Source organism: Ascidiella aspersa, chromosome 7, assembly GCF_963924565.1.
Source record: "Ascidiella aspersa chromosome 7, kaAscAspe10.2, whole genome shotgun sequence".
NCBI classification, from domain to species: Eukaryota; Metazoa; Chordata; class Ascidiacea; order Phlebobranchia; family Ascidiidae; genus Ascidiella; species Ascidiella aspersa.
Window position 1 is genome coordinate 20,514,844 of NC_139453.1, and position 17,243 is coordinate 20,532,086.

General features: G+C 34.9%; 2 protein-coding genes across 2 annotated transcripts; one reads left to right on the forward strand and one right to left on the reverse strand.

Annotated features, from left to right (window-relative positions):
- Positions 1–4,866: 4,866 nt before the first annotated feature.
- LOC146138252 (cytochrome P450 2B2-like) lies at positions 4,867–12,241 on the reverse strand. Its single transcript, XM_083394545.1, has 13 exons — positions 12,080–12,241; positions 11,565–11,730; positions 10,658–10,764; positions 10,465–10,527; positions 9,542–9,679; positions 8,867–8,947; positions 8,522–8,654; positions 8,159–8,274; positions 7,109–7,189; positions 6,608–6,709; positions 6,250–6,391; positions 5,786–5,912; positions 4,867–5,369 (listed from the first exon to the last, which is right to left on the reverse strand). The coding sequence occupies exons 1-13, from the start codon at positions 12,239–12,241 to the stop codon at positions 5,264–5,266; spliced, it is 1,524 nt and encodes a 507-aa protein (XP_083250671.1). The 3' UTR covers positions 4,867–5,263.
- Positions 12,242–15,339: 3,098 nt separating this feature from the next.
- LOC146138253 (selenoprotein W-like) lies at positions 15,340–15,912 on the forward strand. The gene has a single exon (XM_083394206.1). The coding sequence runs from the start codon at positions 15,384–15,386 to the stop codon at positions 15,645–15,647; it is 264 nt and encodes an 87-aa protein (XP_083250332.1). The 5' UTR covers positions 15,340–15,383; the 3' UTR covers positions 15,648–15,912.
- Positions 15,913–17,243: the final 1,331 nt, after the last annotated feature.

The window sequence follows — 17,243 nt, forward strand, 5'->3', positions numbered from 1 at the left end:
GAGTGAATGGGAGTGAATGGGATTTAATGTGAGTTAATGTGAGTGAATGGGATTTAATGTGAGTGAATGTTAGTGAATATGGTAGAATGTGAGTGAATGTGAGTGAATGTGAGTGAATGTGAGTGAATATGAGTGAATGTGAGTGAATGTGAGTGAATGTGAGTGAATGTGAGTGAATGTGAGTGAATGTGAGTGAATGTGAGTGAATGTGAGTGAATGTGAGTGAATGTGAGTGAATGTGAGTGAATGTGAGTAAATGTGAGTGAATGTGAGTGAATGTGAGTGAACGTGAGTGAATGTGAGTGAATGTGATTTAATGTGAGTGAAAGTGAGTGAATGTGAGTTAATGTGAGTGAATGGGATTTAATGTGAGTTAATGTGAGTGAATGGGATTTAATGTGAGTGAATGTTAGTGAATATGGTAGAATGTGAGTGAATGTGAGTGAATTGTTTGTGAATGTGAGTGAATGTGAGTGAATGTGAGTGAATGTGAGTGAATGTGAGTGAATGTGAGTGAATGTGAGTGAATGTGAGTGAATGTGAGTGAATGTGAGTGAATGTGAGTGAATGTGAGTGAATGTGAGTGAATGTGAGTGAATGTGAGTGAATGTGAGTGAATGTGAGTGAATGTGAGTGAATGTGAGAGAATGTGAGTGAATGTGAGTGAATGTGAGTGAATGTGAGTGAATGTGAGTGAATGTGAGTGAATGTGAGTGAATGTGAGTGAATGTGAGTGAATGTGAGTGAATGTGAGTAAATGTGAGTGAATGTGAGTGAATGTGAGTGAATGTGAGTGAATGTGAGTGAATGTGAGTGAATGTGAGTGAATGTGATTTAATGTGAGTGAAAGTGAGTGAATGTGAGTTAATGTGAGTGAATGGGATTTAATGTGAGTTAATGTGAGTGAATATGGTAGAATGTGAGCGATAGTTGGTGAATATGAGTGAATGTGAATGTACGAAGGTGATATTGCTTGAATGTGACGTATGCGAGTCAAGATGAGCGATAGTTAATGAATATGAGTGAATTTGAATGTTTGCTAATGCAAGTGAATCTGAGTGCATGTGAGCGAATGTGTGTGATTTTTTGTCAATGTGAGTAAATGTGAATGAATGTAATTTAATGTGAATTGATGTAAGTGAGTGTGAGTATATGTAAGTAAGTTTGCTTGAATGTGTCGTATATGAGTCAAATTGAGCGATAGTTAGTGAATGTGAGAGTAGGTAAGTGAAATTGCTTGAATGTGACGTTCATGAGTCAACATGAGCTAGTAAGTTAAATTGCTTAAATGTGACGTTGAACGATAGTTAGGGAATGTGTGTGAATGTGAGGGTATGTAAGTGAAATTGCTTGAATGTGACCTTTGTGAGTCAAATTGAACGATAGTTAGTGAATGTAAGTGATTGTGAGTGAACTTGGGTGTATAAAAGTGAATTTGAGTGCACGTGAGTGAATTTGAATATGGATGAATGTGAATAAATATGAGTGAATATGAGGGTATGTAAGTGAAATTGCTTGGATGTGAAGTACATTACTGTCAATTTTATCTTCTCAGTCATCATCGCACAACAAATATGTAAAAAAAATCTCGATGATTGAGTGAATTTGAATATGGATGAATGTGAATAAATATGAGTGAATATGAGGGTATGTAAGTGAAATTGCTTGGATGTGAAGTACATTACTGTCAATTTTATCTTCTCAGTCATCATCACACAACAAATATGTAAAAAAAATCTCGATGATTGTATTTTTTGAACCGATATATTCGTGCTTCGTATTGCGAAACCAATAAAAGCTGTAAAAGCAATCGTTTTTGTGCTATTTGTTTTGCAGGTTACACACATCGGAGCTGATTTTATTTCGTGGATTATGCAGTACTGTGCTGAACCAAGAGTCTAAATTCGTAAATCACCCTGATTTATTAGTAAATCAGCCTGATTTGTACAAAGCAAAGGTATTTTATACCGGCAGGGTGTAAAAGTTGCTAATATAACAGGTTTACAAGTCTAAATTTTCCTAATACCTCTACAGACCCCTTCCATTACCAGTAGGTTACATTGTACAGTGAAAAACAACAGAACATACTTTTTTAACCTTGGTCGTTTTTATTTAGAAATGGGCAAAGGTTTTAAAACTAGCATGATGTAAAAAGACGCGTGCAAAACAAATGGACCCAAGGTATTATTGTTTAACTAAGGAAATTTTATTCCTATACACAATGTGTATTATCTGTGATCAATCCCTTCTGGAGTCGTACCGACTAAGCATAACGGTACACATAGTCGAGTACACATGATGCCTCCGGAATGTCTCACCGAAATCGATTGGCCTTCGAGATTCCTGATTAGGCCGACTGGTTTCGGAAAGCTCTGCCGAAAGCTTGATATGTGCATCCGCAGAGCTGCGGAATGGCAATCGGACGCAAGACTCGACGGAATCGGTTTGTTTTGCTGGAGTCGGACTCGGGACTCGAGTAAGACCACGTAAAACTACCTGAGTTGCTAGTCCGACGTGCGCGTGCGCAGTTTCAAATTTAAAACTGATTCTATCAATCGTAAAAATGTAACAGAAAATAGTGGAATATTTTTCAACCATGTGTTGTGAGTAAATTAATTATATGACACTCTTATGCGTGGATTGTTGAAAATCGACCTTAATTCAGTTACCTAAATTGGTGAAATACGTGCTGTAGAGTCGGAGCCTGATTTGGGAATCGGAACTCGGGACTCGAACTCAGGTTGATTTTAATGGCCGGAGTCGGACTCGGGAGTTGGATTTGGGTTAATTAATTTTAGGCTAAAACTAGTGTACTGGCATTTTCGACCAGCGTGCCACAAGAGAAACATAAAATGTCTGGGCAAAAATGGGACCTAAAATGCATATAATATTAATAAAAGCATGGTTTGAAAGATAGAATCTGTAATAGCATTGTTTTGTATAACTGATTAGATGAGAAAAAGCTAAGGTTACTTTATTACGTATAATATATTTAAAATAATATTCGATAAAAAATGATTCAAGGCCAATTTTCTGAATTTTTTTATAGAAAATAAGATACGGACTAAATAAAATGCTTTGCGGGCCAAATCCAAACTATTGAGCTCTATTTTGTCCAGGTCTGTTTCATGCATTCGCCAAAAACTTTAGCGAATATAAAGCATATTAAACTGCCCTTAAGGTCTAACCGGGGGTCAAATTTGGGCATTAAATTTCCCGCCCTATAAAGTTTCTTGTTTAAAAGATAATAAAGTATTTTTTAAATTGTCATGCTATTAGTTTTTTTATCGCCAAATCAATTATTTTTTTGATTTATTTTGTTTTACTCGCCAAATCTTTTTTTGATTCATCTTTCTAGCGTTGGCCTGCTTTGGTTTCGTCTTTGGTCTTTGGAAGTTTCGAAACGATGGTGCGAGTAGAAAAGGACGAGGCGCCAAAAGATACGAAATCTCTCTCCACAGTAGAAACCGTTTGCTACCTGATCTATCAGTCGTGAACCATTTTGACAAAGGTGCGCTTCGTTTTTAGTTTTTAGTCATGGTCCTGAAATGTTTTATCAGGCTTTTTGGTGTTGTTCCTAAAAACGTCTTTAGAATTGACTTGCGCATTAAAAAGTGTTTAAAAAGCCTGTTTTTTTTGTAAGACTTTGTTTAGAATAAAAAATGTGAAATTTATTTCTTGCACTTTTTAAGTTATGTTTTTATTTGTTAATGTGTTGGCCAACGCATGCATACTGTTGTTTTCCGAATTGCATTAAAAATACGTCAAATCGTCCGAATTTGAGTCCTAGAAAAACCCTTGAAAAACTTTAATTTAATTCACAGAAATGTGTTACAACTATGTTTGTTTTTTCTCTCAAGGTATTGTCATTTAAAATCGAGCTTTTGAACATTTTTTGTGTTGTAAGCAAGTCATTTTGAAATGACTCGACGATACAAGTTTTAAGCAATGATGCAAGTTTACTTATAAAACATAAAAGTTTTTTTTTTATATAATGAAATCCGATATCGATAATATAGTATACATATGTGAAAAAAAAATCTGCATTGGTTAACGAATATTTTGGTGATACTAATAGCAGTGGCCAGAGACGTAAAGAACATTGCTTTGATCTTTATTAAGATATACAAAACACTTTTTGTAGGTTAATATGATTTTTTATCTGATTTATCAGCCAAAAATCCATACCTGTACATGTTTGAATTGCCCTAACAGCAACTTTTGTCAATATTTTTCGAAATCTTATTCTCCGTTTTCCTATAATTATGGTTGGCACCCACGAATTTACGAATTACATGTTAATGTCCTTGATGTTTTCTTGCCTAACGTATTTTTATCTGCAAGTATATGTTTGGTATTCGACCCAGTATTGTACTTCGTTATTTGACTTTCTCGCCTTAACTGTAGGCCTATGTCACTCTCTTAAAAACATTTCGGTTAAAAAAAACTTGAATTAATACACAAATTACCCTACGTTAACGATAGTTATTTGGTTAAAGAACCTGTCTGCTGATAAAAAGTTTTAATTAAAATGTGTCAATCTCTTGACTCACGTAAACACACTCCTGTTTTATTTTTAGCTTCTGTACTTGCTTAGAAAATATTACCCATAAAGAACAAATTTAATACTTCAATGTAAAATAATATTTTAAAGTAAATTATTTAGTTCACTTGCTATTTCGGCCGACCGACCATCAGCGTTTTGTCAATCTAGTTACGATTTGATAAAAATAATAACTTTCCACACAAATAATTTGTAATTTCAACACTGACAAAACATAAAAACAGCAAATCAGTTTAACAAGTATTTAAATTAAGTTATATGATGTTTTTACTACAGTAATACATATTTTTTTATGTGTTTGCACAACTTAGGAATATATATATTGTTTTGGGAGTCTCCAAATTGGAAGTTACTTATAAAATGAAACTTGTATTTCTACAGACGAATTATCCATAGTAAATCATAAAACAATACAATTACGGTAAAATGTTTGTTTCACTGTTAGCATTCCACGAAAAGATATAATACAATAACCGTTTAAAATAGAAGAAATATAAGGATAATTTTCGTTTTACGGTTTAAACCACTATAAACCTCGATTATCCGACATTTCTGAAACGCGTTTCATATTTTATTAATTTATATTAAAAAAGACAGCTTTCATTAAACATCAATCATTTTATGATATTCTCCAATAATTGTCCGCATATTTGTTATGCTATTTCTCCAATACCTTGTCCACCTTTATGTGTTTCTATTTTACGGTCCAAGCATTTTATCTCGGTAACGTTTGATAGATTTGTCCCTTGAAAAGCGTTCTTTGAAGACAACCTTGTACTCAGGAGAGATCAGAAACTGTCCAGATCTAAACAGTATGTGTTACTGGTGATGGATTTTTCTTTGTAGTTAAAGTATTTTTATCATAACCTCGTGACATGATGAACCATCATGTGTACATTTATTTATAGTATAGAAAAAAGTCACGACTTCGCTCAAACAGACCAAAATGGTTAACTTAAAACGTTCATAAGCTGTATTACCATGTTTATTTTACAACGGGTATCCACTCCGATCCGCTTTATTATCAAAAATCCCTATAATAACTTAGGAAATCACTATTTAGATCAAATTAGTGCAAGACTTTTTCGTTGGCAGGAAAACCTATTTGACATCAATCAACGCCACAAGTGCTTTCATATCGGATGCGCATTTTTAGAACAGAACCAAAAATCCGTGTTAAACATTTTTTTATAGTGTGGATGGCAAGCTATACTTCCGTACTTTGAGCTCTCTTCGCTGACTGTGACGTTTGCCGATTCCTGATGTAAATGAAAACGCTGCAGGATAGAAACCGTGAAAAGGAAGAACTCCATCATTGCGATTGACTCTCCCATGCAGTGACGTGCGCCTATCAGTATTATTATGAAATAAATCAATTTACTGTATAGTGAATGTTAAAATTATGCAACTAAATCAAAAAGCTCGATAATTCTATCTGCCAAATTGATCATAGGTTGGTAATTAGTTTTGAACATATGCATATCTAATGTATAATATTTGACTACAAGAAAAGTGCAAGGCTGATTTGGGAAAGGTATCGACGTCTTAGAATACAGTGGATTCTGTTTTATTATTTTTCAGCGTAATTTTGTTTTAATTTGTACCCAAATTAACCAGCCTTAGTCACATCTGAACCATTTTTAAGAGCAAAATAGCAGTTCGTGAAGTGTTGTAAGTTTTTTAACCTGCTGAAAAGGCGAATGAGTTAGGTGAAGGCTCAAACACCCCATCCTCATCCAGGAATCTTTCTGGGTCGAATTTTTCCGGTTCTTCCCAAAGCTTAGGATCGTGGTGGATTGCCCACAGGTTAGCAATCACTTGGGTGTCCTGGAATGATTAAAATTTTCAAGAAGTAGGCTATAGGAGAACTTATAGTCTTACATTTAGATAACGTCAACTTATTAAGAGGTCGATGGTGCACATTCTTATTAATAATGTAGTGACAAAAATAACAGTTACTAACCTGAATTAAAACTTTGGACACTATACGTTATTATCTTACATTTAAATTGTACTCACTCCCTAATGTAAAATATAAATTACCTTTGGTATGTTGTATCCCATTAGTGTTGTGTCCCTAATGGCACGATGAGCTAGTCCAAGAGGCCCCGGAGTCCGGAATCTAAGCATTTCATGCATGAAAGCCTGTTACGTAACAAAAAACGTTTACATTGCAGTTGGTCTTCGCAAAAAAAATGCAGTTTGAAAAGGTTTGTTTCCCCAGGTGAAATAATCTACCTTAAGCTGTGAATATGGTCGACAATTTGTTTGTTAGAAAACTAAAATGAATAAAGTAATTTCCATGTACAATAATTAAATTAAAATTAACCAAAAATAAGGTACTATTACAAAACCATAGTAGAATAATATTCTAAAACAAAATTTTCCACCACATAAAGACTATGCGCTTTAACAGAGATGTTTGGCATAAATTATTTAAACAATTAACCTCAAACTATCCGTGCCAGTGTTATATGTACATAAGCCAATAAATAACTAGGCTTGACTGCGAAATATTGCCTATTCGTGCAACGGTCAGTATACCTTCGTAAAATGCATTTCCTCTAAATGTGTCATTTTCGGCCTGGCATCTGGTCCAATAACAATGTCAATTTCGTTCTGGATCTGCGAAGAAACATATATATTTCACCGAGGGGTTGGTGGTTTAGTGTTGATCAACGCCGTGGCTTCAAATATACTCAAAAAGATAGGCTAAAACGTTTTTACGCTTGCAAAAAGTCTTTCTTTTAAATCATTAGCTCGATTTACCATTTATCAACGCGTCAAAACGTCTAATCATTTTTATCATTTACACCAAAATGGAACACAAAAATATACCAGAGCCTCAGGCAATAACAATATAACAAATTAGGCCATTTAACGTGGTATTTTTCTTTCACATTAAAAAATAACATAGTTATGTACGAAAAGACGATTTGAACGTAAAATGATAATATAATACCATTAAATCATATCTTAGTTAAGTTCTGAAAGACTATGTAGCTTTAGCCCTAACGTACAGTAAAACTATAATACGACTTTCGAGTTAATTCGAGTGCCATTGCATTAGAAACCCTTAACATTATTGTTTTGCCATCGTGAGGTGTAACCATTAAGACAAGTCCCAAAACTTAGCGGCGTATCGAGATTATATTTTTGACTGGGATCGGATTTGGTTTATTTTTACCCGACTCTGTAGCCACTAGCCATGGTCAAACGATAAGGTTTACAACACGATTGTGTTTTTCTAATTTGTGTTTAGCGTTCCTAATATAAATTTCTCCTGAACTGTTTGAATTGTATTTCTCGCTTTTTTGAATGTGTGCGCTAAATACAAGTTACAGGATAGCTGAATATTGCTCAAAAAATCATATGGCAAAAACGCGAATAGAACTACCGAGGGCTGTTTTTAGTGTTTGTCCAAAATCATAAAAAAGGCTTTACTAGAAATTAATATTATTCCATTTTTAAGTGCCTTGTGAATTTGAAAATGATTTTATTAAAAACAAATATACTTTTTTTTGTCATCTGAAACTCAACATTATTTCCTACAAAACCAACGCCTAATCCATTAATATGTGAATTACATGATACCTTCCGTTGTAATTTCGGACGGTTTAGTAGGAAGATCATGCTCCAGCGCAATGTCGAAACTGTGGTATCAGTTCCAGCAACAAACAGATCTCGTACATAACCTCGAAGGTCATCATCTACCAAAGAGGAATGGTTGTTTTGCCAGACTTACTTATTGGTTTCCAGCAATAGTCTGATTTGTGTGTTGTTGTGTAAAACTTGTTTAATTAACATTAGGAAAATATACTATATAGTTTAACCACCACCTTGTTTTAAAATGTTTACCCGTTTCATCCAGGTGTGATGGAATATTTAACTCGGGTTAATCGTTCGAAGAGTTTAACATGGTGGCAAATAAATTAAAAAATAGTGAACCATTTCTACCATTAAAGACTGTGTTGGGGTCTGAAGCAGTTTTCTTCATCTGCTGCAGATAAGCTTCTACGAAGTCACGGTATTCGTTTTCGGACAAAGTGTCCTTGTGTCTCTGGATGATGGGTTTCATCATATTGTAAACCTACAACAAGCCATATAAATGTTTTGTTATTGATTCAATGGTCAAAAGAAAGAATTTGTTATTATGTTATTGTAAAAGTTTGTATACAATGCAAATTGCTACTAAGTAACTTTATTCACTATATTTGCGGTTTAAACTTCTTAAAAAAGCTCTTCGGTCCTGCTTGATTTAGTCTAATTTCATCAAGCATAAGTGGCAAAAACCTAACTTACTTTTTCCTTTGATTTCTCTAAACCCTCCACAGCGGTTTTGAACGGACGGATATGACGCAGAAACGGCGCAAACACCAACATCTGCAAATAATTCAATAAACAATATTTAACCAAAGTTCAGCTTTTCTTATGACGACTTATAAGTAAACACCGAGCACATTTCCTTTATAAAATGACCGAAATTTAAACAGTTTAATACAGTGCTTCCCAACCAATGGGTCGCGACCCATTGGTGGGTCGCGAAGCATTTCCAAATGTTAGAATTTTCCATTAGTTCGGCAAATTATTGCATTATCATTACGTAACTTTCATGCAACAATGATGTGTTGTTTCGCGAATGTCCTATTTCCTCATTATTTGTTTTTTATTCGTTTGGTCATATTGCATTGTAGGTCGCACAATAAAACTTGCATTAAAAGTGGGTTGCGAACTGAAAAAGGTTGGGAAGCACTGGTTTAATAGATACCATGACAAACTACGGACACTTTTTGTTTGTTATACGGCCTTCGTCTAAAATTGTTGCCCTACCCTGGATTAAGAGATATAGTGTAGTGCTTTAACCCAATAACCCACAATAACTTAAATGTATTTTTTAACTTATTGCTCAACACGACTTTGATCCCAATTTAGAAATCAGCTATTGCAAATAGGCCTACAAAGTTTGTAGTTGTATACCATAAATATATTGGAGTTATCGGCAAACCAATCGACCAGAGCAGTCGAGGACTTAACAAATTCCTTGTCATCGTAAGAGAATCGCTCCCCAACCACCAAACGACAGATCACGTTCGCAATGGCGTGCATCATCAGTTTCTGTGACAAAATCCATTTAAGAAAAATTGTATGAAATAATACTAATAGAGGTGCAAAGAGTAGGTATGCTGTGTTTAGACATTACGTTTTTAAGGCAGACCCAGTTTAATTGCGCAGGCCAGTTATTCATATAAACATTTTTCTGAATTAATTTCGTAAATTGGAATATGTTCTAATAAATATATTGTTCTAAATATGATATCTATATTCATTTGTCGCTTAGTTTGTAGGGGAAATGAGGCCATGGGAATTTTAATTATAGTTTTTTGGCATTTTTAACTACCGGTACATAAAAAATCGCGCTATTCCGAACTACAATTGCTTTACCATTAGGACCACCAAATACAAGTTTGCCAATGCTGTCATTATTTTATTCATGTTTTGCTTGTACCATATAAACATTGTACCGAACTGTACAGACAAAAAGCTATTCAAAACCTCATACAGTGTAACTCGTTAAACAATTACACATTTTTGCCTACGATCGATCAAGCAGAGGATTAAAGCTTACTTAATTTATGGCGTTATGTTATGACTTAATTTTGTAACGCAAGCCCTTAAATGTATTCTTCCCTTGTTTCTTGACAGGACCCGTTAATAAATTATTGCAGGTTTCGCCACTGCATTTATAAGCAAGCTTCTTTGACCAAGCGGAGAATTACTTCTAGCCTCGGTATCAACAACACTGATTGGTAATGTGGGTTGGTCTAATTCATCCTTTTTAGTAAAAGTTAAATTATACAAACACTTTACACACAGCAATTTATGCCTGCTGTATTGCTTACGCTTAGGCGAACAGGCGCTCCTTGTCTTGACTGCAATTCTTCACAGAGACACATACCTTCTTCCTACCATAACAACATAGGCGTTAATAATTAAACATTATAAAAAATACTCAACCTAAAATGCCTTAAAATATGATAGAAAAATACTATTTTGCCTATCAGAAATTCGCTGTAATTTATCTTAAAAACTTGCCACGATCCAATCTTCCATGACAGTTCTTCCCACTCCGAGGTTCCTCATAATCACAATTCCAAATCGCCTGTTCTCTTTCCACTTTGGTCCATCGATTCCAGCTATACCTGAAAACAGAAAATATAAATGCGTTAATTCTGTGGAAAAAGAGATTTAGCAGAAATAAAGATCCCTCTTTTCCTGTTTTAAAATTCCCCTTTTTACGCAATCGTCACTTTTGAGCATTTGTCGAAGTGGTGGGTGAATAACAATTGCAAGCCGAAATTATCAGGCTGATAATTTACCAACGCAGTTTACGAGCTTTCGTTACTGGTGGAGTGCGAAAAAAAAGAAAATTGATGAAACACCAGACTTGCCTTAAGTGCATTTAAGTTCCTATTTTCAGATGACTTGGCCTGAATTTAGTCAAATGAGAAAATAAATTAAAGACTTAGTTGGTTCAAATTGCTATATTTTGTGCAGACAGTCAAATGTCAATTTTGGTATCGCTGAAGATTTAGATTTTGTAGTTGGCTGAACTTTATCTAATTGCAAGGGTTGGCAACTTTATTCTAGTGGGAAAAACCAAACTCAGAAAGGTCTTTGCGTGCCATTAAACTTTAACGGTGAGACCAAGGGAGGGTAACTTCTCTAGTCCGCGGGCCCCATATGGGAAACGCGGGTCGCTCAAAATACAAAAAGGATCTAACTGCATGTACTTGCACTCGATGCAGGAACAAGATTTGTGCCAAGCGCAAAAAAGTTGCTTATAGTTAGTTTAAGTAGCAAAAAAATATTAGGAATGGCTTCCCGCCCAGTTTGTAACGGGCCGGATGATTTGCGTTGGCGGGCCGAATCTGTCCCGCGGGCTGTACATTGTCTTATTAGGTCAAATATATAAGTTGCATGCAGTAGCTTTATATGTTACCCCTTTTGTCTGTAAGAGTCTCGAACATTATGCTATTTGGACGGCCAGAAAAGTCGTTTCCTTTCTTCACAAGTGCTTCCTGAATGGCCTCCCGGGAACTTAATATCACAGTGAAGTTGCCAACTATCTTCAAGCCCATTACACCACCGTATTTCTCGCTGAGTTTCTAGAAAAAATGTTTTTTAACGTTTCAATGCTGTACTGAAATAGGGCTGTGACCTTTGTTTGCTTAGGGTTAAAAACATAATAATTGCCAACTTATTTTTCATAAAAAAGAAGATTTAGTGCAAACGTCCCGCGTTCCAATATAATTTTTTGTTCCAATATAAATTCCTTAAAACACCCTAAATTCTTATAACATTTTAAGATTTTGTTTTAAACGTAGTTTTTCCCTAATGGAAGCATATCTTGAAAATTTGATGCGTAATTTTGTTGCTACGGTATCTTAAATAATAATATGTCATCCGATAAATTGTCTTACGCAGTGCTGCGTTTCTGTCCGCCTAATTGCTTACCATCAGTCCAACTTCTGATCTCTTTCCCAACTGCAAGGCAGACCCAACAACCGGCAGGCCCACCGGCCCAGGTGGAAAGTTCTTCGGACGCTTTCTCCACTGTCTTATGCTCAGTAGAGTGCAAGTGATAGACAGGACGATGATGACTAGCCAGCTTAGCATTTTGATTAAACTAAAAGGAATAGACTGCAGGCAGTAACACAATGGCAAGGAGGATTATCAGATGACACATTATAGAGTTTAAAAAAACGAAAGTAACTGATAAACCAGCCATTTCCAAATTGATAAACTAACGAGCGCTAGTCAATTTTTGATTCATTTTTTCCAATATTATTGTAAAAGCATAGATGAAACAAGTTAGTTAAATATTTTTTAAATTGGCGTTGTTAAACAAATGGAACAATATTTACAACCTACTTCTTGGTTTGTTATCTTTTTTAAACATTTATTGTACGCACTAGTACTATGTATACAAAGTTTAGTTACAACTTTTTTTTTTATTTGATTCGCAGGCGCCTTATTTTGAACCGACGCTTAAACTTTCATTTCTCAAGTGTGTCACAGTATCGTGAGGTGGTTCAATAAACATAATTGTCAAAGTTATGTATGAACCTGCGTTCTATTACAGTGTTAAACATGGTTTCCTAATATAATATTTGCAATTGACTGTATTTTTGGTTTTTATTCTTCTTTTTGTGTGCATTTTGTTGTCAAATATTTGTTTCTTTGTCCTGAAATTTTCGCTATAACTATCCAATGTTTTATAAAGTTATTTTGTCAACACAGGGCATCATAACAACAAACTTCGCATGAAAACATAAAAATCAAAACGAAGTTTCATTTCACTTTAAATTTAAATAATTTTAGAGCTAACCACTGTAAATATAATGACACCATCAAACGTGATGAAGCACGGTTGTGCGAAAGCTCGTCAACAGTTAAAAATATACACTTTGTCAACAGTGTCACTTGTTCTCATGTTTTAAACAAGACAAATGCGGCTATCAACCAAACTGGCCCTATTTCAAATAACCATACAAAAAAATAAAAAAAGAGTGACACCAGTCTGACTAATACCTTTATGTAATACGTATCAAGCCTATTGCTATTTTAAATCTTATTTAAATTTTAGGCGGATCCAGCGTAAAGTTCACCACTCGATCGTCTGACCACAACTGCAGCACGCTTCTCTGCTGTATGGAAATTTACGTTATTGGGAGTTAGAAATTGCAATGATGATTATAGCAACAACGTTAGATGATTTGTCATGATCTGTATGTGTCTCGGCCACACCGGGCTTCATCATGTAAACAGGATAACGCTACAGGCAAGCAATAGACAGATCTCCATGTTTCCTAATCTCGAAGCGGTTAAACGCGATCCATTTACCTGGTATTAACAACGCAAACGCTCTGGTGGCAATATGCACAAGACGGCTTCCTCACATTTACATCGACCACCGGGTGTCTTTAAAGGTGATATTTGCGATGCTGATTGGTTGTCTGATTTTTTCGTCTTAGAAAACGTACAAACATTTTTTCTGTCGGCGTGCTTTGTCACGTAATATTTTTTCCGGAAAATGGCTCGGTGTAATATAACCTGGCTAGAGATGTTGTATTAATTGATTGTTGGTTTATATTGTTTAATTTGCTTTGCATCACTTTACTTCACTAAGCTTATTGCGTATCTTGCTTTTACCTTTACGTTTCGCAATTAATCACTCATTGTTTTACACTTTTTTTTAGCCCTAAAGGAGCATTCCTTAGTTTGAAGCGCAATTGGCTTCAAATAAACAGAGAAGTCTTGTTTTTTGCGTGGTGTGACACGGTCGTCTTTAGGAGCAAGTGAGCTAGCATTTGCGCCAGCCGCATTCGCTAAAAAAAGAAGAGCTTATTTAGCTTTGGCTTTCGCCCCACACGGCCTGTCACACGATAATTTTTTATATTGCAGTTGTGTGCGAAAAACAAGGTTCGCGACAGGCCTTTTAAGCAGGAACCAAAATTTGACGTAAGAGAAATTTATCACTTTGTTATACTTGCATCATTCGTGAGCAAAAGACAAAATAACCTCTTGTTTATCTTTTATACTTTATATTGTGTCCTATCGCTTTACAAATATTTGCGCATGACTTAATTTGGTCGTATTTGTCTATGATAAAAAAATTTTTGTTTATAGTAAAATAAAAAACCTTTCACACAAATTTCATAAAACAAGCACCCAGGTGTGTCTTATATATAATACATAGTCCGCAAGCACGGCCGCGTCGACCGGTCAGTTACTTGGTGCAAATTACTATAGTTCATTGACAAGTTTGAAACTGGAACGTTTAGCATTTTATGAGACTTTTTGACAAATGACTTTTTTTTTTTTTTATAAAATGGAGTTATTTATCTTACGTTTTCTACGTAAAAAAACTAACTTGGTATATTTTGCGTTTTGGGTAATTTTCTAGTTAACTATAATTGACAAGAGTTTACTAATGTTGATAGTTTAACGTTTAATTTTGATGACTTAAGATTTTTTTAAATGACTTGACTTTGACTTAATTTTTTTAAAATGACTTGACTGGGACTGTTTACACCACTGTTAAATACTCATATATATACCGAAGTTTCGTTAGTATCGTGAAACCAAGTTGTAAAAAGAAGGACACATGTAAATAACTCATGCGTGACTGACACCTAGGCTGGTACCGGTAGATGTATTGTTTTCTTTGCGTAGAAAATTTTCTTGTACAGCGGATCGCACGTACTATGCTGCCTCAAAACAAGATGAATTGAATATAATAATTTTAACCAATAAGACTTAAGGTTATATACATGCAAGAGAAAGAACTAGTTTAAATAGCGAAAAGGTGGCTGCCGACTATTGAGCATTGTAAAGCAGTGCGTGTAGATTTGGTTAAACCAAATCAGTGCAGAATACTTTGGATTTAATCGAACAAAACTTTAAACCACACTTGTGTTATTTTAGTTTGTTTTTAATTATTATTTTTGTAGCTGTTTGGTGTGAATTCTGTCTTACCATTTAACAAAACGCGAATTGTCGTGTTGAAGTATGTGTATAGCAACCAAAGAAAAAGTCCTCGACTAATCGTCCTTTGTTAGCTTTTCACTTGTAGAGGAATGGCATTTAAACAAAGTATAAATTATTTACTAATCCAATTTGTAAATCAGCAGCAGCCCAGTTCGCGAGAGCATAAATTGTTTTTCGCATCGTTGTTAAACTTGCAGTTTCGACTTTTTTTTCTGTTTAGAGGTTAGGTTGTCCAATATTAGAAAACAACTCCACAAGTAAGCCTAAAATGGATAAAAAGGTGAAGATAAAAGTAATATATTGTGGTGGATGAGGTTACTTGTCAAAGTACGAAGCTCTCAAGTTGGATCTCGATTCAGACTTTCCTGGTGAGCTTTTCTACGAGCCAGAGGCAACACAGAACACGTCTGGCTACCTTGAAGTTTTTGTCAATGATAAATTGGTCCATTCAAAGAAAAACGGCGATGGCTATATAGATAACGATGCTAAGTATAAAAAGATCACCGCAGCTGTTGAAGCTGTCCTTCAGTAAAATTTCTACACACGAATTTGCAATGTACTAGGCAAAAATATTTTCATCGTCTTTGTGAAATCGATAAATTCAGTACTACCATTGAGTGCTTTGTGCTTTAATTCGTAACCTTGTCAAGTTTATTTTGCTTAAAGTTCTGTTTCTATTTAATGGTTAATATGAATCTTGTGAAGGGCTGCATTTAAAGCTTTGTCAGGTGTGGCCTGGATGTTTATTCTTAATACCATATAAATGTTGCACATGAATACATTTTGCCTCTGCTTGATTTATATTGTCAACAAGTTGTTTTGTTTTGCTGGATTTTGCAGAAAACGTTTACATATTCCAAACACTATATTCCCAAACTCGAAACTATAGGATATTTGAAAGCTGAACTCATGTAAAACGCGATACGATTAACAGGATGTTACACAACAGGATCTCGGTGTGTGGAACAGCTACTTAAAGGCTAAGAGGAGTTGAATGTTGCTGAACAAACACTTATTCGTGTAAAACATGCCAGTTGGCCTACACTATAAGAATGGAATTAAAGTATTTAACAAAAATGGTTCAATTGTGTACCCGCGTTACCTACTTTTGAAGTTACCCTATTAATGCGACAAGTTGTGTAATCTTTAGCAACTAAACTAAAGGACAATGTATTTAGCCATTCTAGTATCGTTTGCAAATAAGTACAAATGCCCTTTAAATAACGCTCGTGAACTATTTTACGTTATAGTTCTTTCTATGTGCGTAAAGTGCGCGACCTGTTTTTTAAATATATACAAACATTAAGTGCACAAAACACGCTCCACAACAGTAAGTCAACCAGGTAGAATTTTATTGTTAGAGCTATGAATATGTACAAATCAACATGTGTTGTATAGGGTTTTGTCGCACCTGTAAAATGCCCAGGCAGTGTTAAAGGAACAAAATGTAAGAGACATGTAGATTTAATTCAATCGTTTTCCGATGGGGACTGTTAATGATTAACAGACTAAGAGTCCTTTCAAAGTTTAACTTGCCGTAGATTTAAAGAAAACCTTAATAGTTATTATCTCTAAAACCGTGTTAACGCAGTAAATCTATTGGATAATTTTACAAAATGCGACTCTTCGTGATGTATGTTTTCTGTGAATACGGTTTAAAATCCAGTATACGGTTTTAAAATCATGTAAACAAAATATATAATTTAATGCCCTAAACGTACGCCTACTTAAATTGCACCAGACAACCCTGCAAAATTATATTATTTGAATCTTTTACTATATAAATGTCATTTTTTCGCCTTTTAGTACGTTTGTTCACGATTGAGTATTTTGTTTAACCTTAAGGCACACTGAAATCACTGCCTGTATAATGCAGATTATTGTGGCTACCAAACATAATATTCGAAGAGTATGCGCCGGTTTTAATAACTAGTTTCAAGGGGTAGCGCCCCCAAAATTTTAGGAACCCCTCTTACAGCATTAAGGGTGACGGGATAGTATACCAAAGTCGCAGTAGGCCTAATGTCGAGGGTATAAAATTAATAAATACATTTAAATGGAATATGCCAACGACTAAGAATACACCGACAATGCTTAACCCAGTGGTTCTCAACCTTTTTTGTTCCGT

Excerpts from the sequence above, each read along its gene's own strand:
- LOC146138252 (XM_083394545.1), bottom strand. The coding sequence starts at position 12,241 with ATGCTAAGCTGGCTAGTCATCATCGTCCTGTCTATCACTTGCACTCTA. Across the intron at positions 10,765-11,564 it reads GACTCTTACAGACAAAAGGG|GTATAGCTGGAATCGATGGA; the intron begins GTAACATATAAA and ends TTCTGTTTTCAG. Across the intron at positions 8,655-8,866 it reads TAGAGAAATCAAAGGAAAAA|GTTTACAATATGATGAAACC; the intron begins GTAAGTTAGGTT and ends GGCTTGTTGTAG.